The sequence below is a fragment of the Mangifera indica genome, chromosome 6, assembly GCF_011075055.1.
Source record: "Mangifera indica cultivar Alphonso chromosome 6, CATAS_Mindica_2.1, whole genome shotgun sequence".
NCBI lineage: Eukaryota > Viridiplantae > Streptophyta > Magnoliopsida > Sapindales > Anacardiaceae > Mangifera > Mangifera indica.
The window spans coordinates 16,298,321-16,304,878 of NC_058142.1; the positions used below are offsets into that span (position 1 = coordinate 16,298,321).

At 33.0% G+C, this 6,558-nt stretch overlaps 1 protein-coding gene across 1 annotated transcript; it reads left to right on the top strand.

The window, feature by feature from the left end:
• The first annotated feature begins 2,551 nt into the window (after positions 1-2,551).
• LOC123219489 (protein ACCELERATED CELL DEATH 6-like) lies at positions 2,552-6,326 on the top strand. The gene is made up of 7 exons (XM_044641476.1): positions 2,552-2,642; positions 3,161-3,283; positions 3,436-3,909; positions 4,135-4,293; positions 4,397-4,609; positions 4,959-5,383; positions 5,510-6,326. Exons 1-7 carry the CDS (start codon positions 2,561-2,563, stop codon positions 6,086-6,088), a joined length of 2,055 nt encoding a protein of 684 aa, XP_044497411.1. The 5' UTR covers positions 2,552-2,560; the 3' UTR covers positions 6,089-6,326.
• The last annotated feature ends 232 nt before the right edge of the window (positions 6,327-6,558 follow it).

Below are 6,558 nucleotides of genomic sequence, written 5' to 3' on the forward strand. Positions count from 1 at the left end.
ACCCAAATGATAAAATTCAATTGCGTTATCAAACCCAAATGATATTCTTCTTATAGCATGTTAGCAAAGAGTTTACAATAAAAGATCTTTGAAAATTGCATTATTTTCTTGGAATTAAAATTTCTCATTTTCCTGGTGGTATTTTCGTGTCTCAAGCAAAATATTCTCATGACATTCTTCTTCGAACTACCATGTTAGAAGCCTCATCCATCTGTACACCACTTGTTGTTAAGTTAGATGCTACTCTTGTTGATGCAACCATTTATAGAAGTATCATTGGTGTTTTACAGTATCTTACTGTCACACGCATTAACATTACACATGTTGTGAATCAAGTGTGTCAATTTATGCAAGCTCCCATAATAGCCAATCTTTGACATGTCAAACGTGTTTTAAGATATGTTAAAGGAACACTTAATTACGGTGTTTGATTTCCTTCACAAAGCATACCTTCTCTCACAACTTTTTGTCATGTTGATTGGACAAGTTGCCTAGTAACAAGGCGCAACACCATTGGTTTATGTGTTTTCTTAAGTGCTAATTATATTTCCTGATCTTTTAAGAAACAAACTACTGTTGCTCAATCCACTATAGACTCTGAATATCAAGCTATGGCCTCCACTACTGTTGAACTAGTGTGGATTTTATATTTGTTAAGAGATATTGGTATTTCTCTCCATTATCCTCCTCAATTGTTATGTGACAATATTAGTGCTCTGCATATGTCTATTAATCTAGTCTTTCACGTAAGAAAAGCACCTTTAATTGGATTTTCATTTTATTCATGAAAATGTTACTATTGGTGCTTTGATTACTCATTTTGTTCCCAATTGTTATCAATTAGCTGAAATCCTTATAAAGCCATTATCTCCCGACAATTTCAAATTCTTCTGCTCAAGTTGGGAGTTCATCAAGTTCCCCTTCCCAGCTTAAAGGGGAGTGATAAGATTGACATAAGTGACTTTTCAAATATGAAAACCTTATATCGAGTTAATGATAATATTGGTAACAAAATCAAAGGGATTAGTGATAAGATTAATAAAATTGATACGATTGACATGATTGACTATGAATTCCACAATCAAAGGAATATTGACTCTTCATCCCACAATCAAAGCAGATTTGGTCAACCAAAGTTTAGGCTAGACCCTCAAGTACTCTTGTCTTCTTTAAACCTAGCTATGCATGATGTGAAATAAAAACAATAAATTCAAATTTAATTTAGCAACCAACTCAAACTTTGTCCATTAGTCTTTCATATGTGTGGGTGTGTGTGTATACAGGGGGTGTTTAGTTTGAAAAATGTTTTGTTATCAAAATTGAAAGAGTACTTTAAATATAGATTACGTTGAGGATTATTAGATACAAATTATTATTATATTTGATAAAATTTGATAAAAATAGATAGATATAAAAAAATATTATGTTTGGTTAAAGATAATAAAAAAATATTAGTATATTATTTTATTGAAATACCCTTGGGTATAATTTCTCTAAAATATTTTTTATATTATTTGTTATATTAATTGAAAATAAGATTATTTTTATCTTAAAAAATTAATAAATAATGATATAGTTATAATAAAATCAAGATTACATTGGTAATCTTTTAATAACTAAAGTGGAGGTAGTAATCCGATTACTCTTTATATTACCTACCACATTATCATTGATAATAGAAGATTATCGAAATTTTTTATTATTTATAAATCAAATAAAGTAATGTAAGTAATAAAAGATAGATTACCAAAGTAATTTTTAATCACCCCTAACTAAACGCCCCATAATACAATATATTTATACGTAGTCAATATAATTCAAGTTCAGTTTGAGGGGGCATGTTGGCACAAAAATTACAACCCCACAAACGTTGGTGATGGTGCCATAATTTGTAAAAATACAAAGGGTCTATGTGTGATTTTGCCAAATCAGTAGAAAAGGCTAAGAAATATCTGTAATTAGGTTGGCAAAAATTCATTTTGAAAATAAAATTAGTCTATTCGTTTCCAGAGAGTTATTTTTCTCTCGTGTCTTTCTTGCTTAGAAATTATTTGTTTCTCTAGCATGTTTTCTCGCAAACAGTACCCTATATTTAATCTGGTAGTTACTGAATTCTAGGACTGGAGCTGCTGTGAGACACAGTTTTTCAAAGTCGTTGTTTTTTTTCTTTTTTAATTTAATATTTTTTTAAAGTTACTTTATTGACTAGGTGTTGACCAGTTTGTCAAGAAACTTCTCAAAGAACAAAAACTTAGTTGTTAATTAATAATTAATTTGAAGGAAGGCTTCCATGAAGATGAGGGTTATTTTACGTAAATTACTTGAAATATGCCTTTATAAATTTGCTTTGAGTGTTCTCTTTGAAAGAGTCGTGCCCATTGTTTCCAGCTGCGAATTGTATACGGGTCCCATTTTAAGAGGTAAATCTTTTCTCTCTTTCCTGCCTTTTTTTTATTGGAACATATTTTATGTTGAATATAGCAATTTCAAATAAGATAATTAGTACGTTGAATTTTAACACTCACAACATAGAATGTTTTGTTAGATTAATTTAGCACAAATGTCTACTGACGAAGCAGAGAAAGATACGGTTGCATCAGAAATAGAGATTGTGATTTCTTCCTCTCAAAAACCAATTGCTGGTGCGTTTTAACACTGGACTCTACATATGCTATCAGTTATTTATTTATTATTGTGTATTCTGATTATAATTTAGTTTACATCCCTTAATATTTCATGAAAAGTTCTTATAAAATCTATTTCTGACTTTGAGCTCAACACCAGCGAACCTTCCAGAGGGAGAGAGGTTTAGAGCACACAGGAAGTGTTTGTATATTTTATCAAAAATAACCCTAATGGCTCTCCTCCTTCAATAGATATTTTGTCTACCAAAAACGATGCGTTTTCTTGATCCACTGTTATATCACTTTAGCACTGTTAGCAGGGACTGCTTTGTCTGCTTGTAGGTCCTCTAACTGTGGTGACCCCTTGGCACAACTCACTGCAGCAACCTTATCAATAGATGTTTACTTGTAACTTAAATCTTTTTAATATTAATTTAAGAGGAATTTACATATGACAAATTTAACCAATCATTAAATTTTGTTAACTGCACATAATTATTTTCTCTTAATCTCTAAAACATCAGATTATTCTGTAGATGTGTCGGAGGAATCTTCCATCTCAATGGCAATAGGTGGGAACGTTGAAAGGGTCCAAACTGAGTCCTCAACGACAGAAGGAAAAACTTTGCCGACACAAAACTCTACATCATCCTTGACAGGTAAAGGTAAAATTCGTGTACATACCTCTTTTCCACAATTAAATAAAGTGTCGTATACCCAAATTAAATAATAGACGTATACATGTTGAGAAGCATGTGTGTAACAAAATTTTTGTCCACTAACCTTGGCTGTTCTTGTCTCAACTTGACAGATCAAATTGAATTGAGATATCGTCGCTTCATACTGTACTACTATGCAAAGCATGGTGATTGGAACAGCGCTGAAAAAATTTTCAAGGAAGATAAAATTGGTATAACAGCTATACTATCAAAGGAAGGGGACACCGCTCTTCATATTGCAGCTGCATGCAGGCACACTGGTTTCGTGAAAAAGCTTCTTGAACAAATGAATAAAGAGGATTTAGCTATTAAAAATAACGCTGGCAACACGGCCTTTTTTCTTGCAGCTGCCTCTAGAAAAGTTGAAATCGCCAAGGCTATGATGGAGAAGAACGAAGACGTGGTAAAGATTAGAGGTTTCGATAATATGTTACCGCTTCACAAGGCAGCTACGGCGGGATACAAAGAGATGGTAGAATACCTTTATGAAGCCACTGGAGATGAGTTATTAGATAATAATGATCGCTTCGATTTGCTTGTCAATCTGATACACCACGGTTTTTATGGTAAGTCGCTCTAATTATACGACTTTTAAAAACACAAGTCATATAAATTTTAAATTTTAAAGAGCAAAATGGCACCGCAAATTAAAGCATATATATATATATATATATATATATATATATATATATATATATATATATATGTATGTATGTATGTATGTATGTATTCAACTTTGACAAGCATCAATCATCTGTATTATTTATGATGTTTATTCATTCTTTTCCTAGACGTTGCGCTGGATTTGGCGGAGAGGCACCCACAGGTAGCTCTTGCACGTGATAAAAATGGAGAGACAGCATTGCATCACTTGGCACGAGTACATTTATTGACGAGTAGGCTCGATTCAAGCCTAATTAGACTTTGCAAGAGAACAGCCTTCTACCTGTGTTAGTTTCTGTAATCATTAACACTTTGACGATGTCTTGATTAGTTTGTTTTGTTTTCTTTGAACATAAAGAAAAGAGGTGCTTTCATGTTTTTTAAAAGCAGATAATGAAGTAAAAAGAAACGTGATAAAGACGTGTCACTCAGTGTTGGGAAAGCAACGGGTGAAGAGAAGGGAGGAACAGAAGAGCAATGAGCTGGGCTTGAGGGATCGGATAAAACAGAGAGAGCAACGGATGAATGAGAGGACGCAACAGTGGAGGAATGAGCTGAGCTGGGGGGAATGGATTGAAGAGGCGAAAGTTCAAGTCCTAGTTGGTATTTGTTTTATTGTTTGATTTATTTATTATTCACTTCCGTTTTTATTTAATTTAACAATAATGAATCAAAATGGTAAAAATTAAGATATTTATGGGTGCACTTCTAGAATCAACTCCACTATTAAATACAATTGACAACTTTAATGTATAACTTAGAATTTGCACTTTAATCTTCATTCAAATTAAGCTTCAAATTTTCATACTTATTTTTATTAGATATTCTTCTAACCTATCCACTGTTCTTTTAAGATGCAGAATTAATGTAACCGCTTCTATGATATTTCTCTCAACCTATAGCCCAACCTTGTTATAAACCAATGATGGCTAATTAATGAAATTCCTTTTAGGTACTGATCAACAGATTCCCAATTCGGCTTTTGAGTTAGTCCAATGCCTTTGGGAACAAGTTATGCTTCTGGATGACTCCCAGATTTTGGAAATTGTTAGAAAACCTCACTCGCTCATGCTTGAGGCAGCAAAACAAGGGAACCTTCGGTTTCTATGGATAATTATCTGTTCATATCCTGATCTAGTGTATGAAGTTGACGAAAATAATCACACCATTTATCATTTCGCTGCTATGTATCGTCACTTTATCATTTTCAGATACATTTATCACTTAGGTTCACTGAAGGATTCTGTTGTTCAGAACATAGATAAAGATGGGAACAACATTTTGCATTTGGTTGCAAAGTTGCCTCCAGCAGATAGACCTGATAATGAATCAGCTGCATTAGATATTCAAATGGATGATGAGATGAATTTTTTTTCGGTAAGTAAATAGAATAACTAGTGAGATGTTTTGGTTGAAGGTGAAAATTAGTTTACTCCCTTTGCTTTGGAAAAAAGAGATATTTTTTTCCCTTGATTAATATATTCTTTTTGATAACTCCTGTAGAATGTGAAGGGAATTTTGCATCCGGTGGATGCTGAAGCTAAAAATAAAGAAGGGAAAACCGCTAGAGCTTTATTTACTGAAGAGCACCAAGAGTTAAGGCACAAAGCTGAGAAATATGTTAAGGACATTGCAAAAGGATGCATTATGGGGGCAACACTAATTGCTACTGCTGCTTTTGCTGCAGCTTTCACAATACCAGGTGGCATCAATGATTCAGGGACTCCAAATCTTGTCCGGAGACCTTCCTTCATAATTTTTACTATATCAGATGCAATAGCATTTCTGTTTTCCATTTTCTCCATACTAATGTTCTTAACCGTTATCTCTTCCCGATACGAAGAAGCAGATTATAGCCAATTAATTAATGATATGAGTTGGGGATCAATCTTACTTATCTTAGCAATACATGCAATAATGGTAGCGTTTTGCGCAACTATGTTCCTGCTCTTCAACGATGGACAACACTGGGTTCCTATTCTTGTTACGACAATGGCTGTTTTGGCAAGCTTAATGTTCTTGGAGAGATATTTTACTCGCGGTGGAGAAGCAGTACATATCACCGCAAGTTGGTTCCCTTAAAAGAAAATTGAGTAGAAGTTCTCAACATTGTCTAAAATATGAGAGTTTTATGTTTTGACTCTCACTATTCAATTATTTACATAATTGTTATGAAGTAAATGAGTCAGCCGATGTTTCAGTGTTAATTGTTTTGATCACGACTGTTATAATTAAAACTGAAATGAGTTACATAAATTATAAGTTTTGTTTGAGTGAAGCTCTATCTAATAAAACTGACGTGCTGATTATTTTATTTGAGTGAAGTCTCACAAATAAGACTGATTGCTGTTCTTATGATGATGCAACTAAAGTTTTGCTTTTATTAGGCTTTTCTATATATATATAGAGAGAGAGGAATTATTAATTTAACAACCAAAATTGACATTTATAAATGTGTATGTAATACCCCTCTCTACAAGTATTACACTTTAGAGAGAATTGCTACTGCACTTGGCGTAACATTAATCATATACTTATAATAACTTATGCAG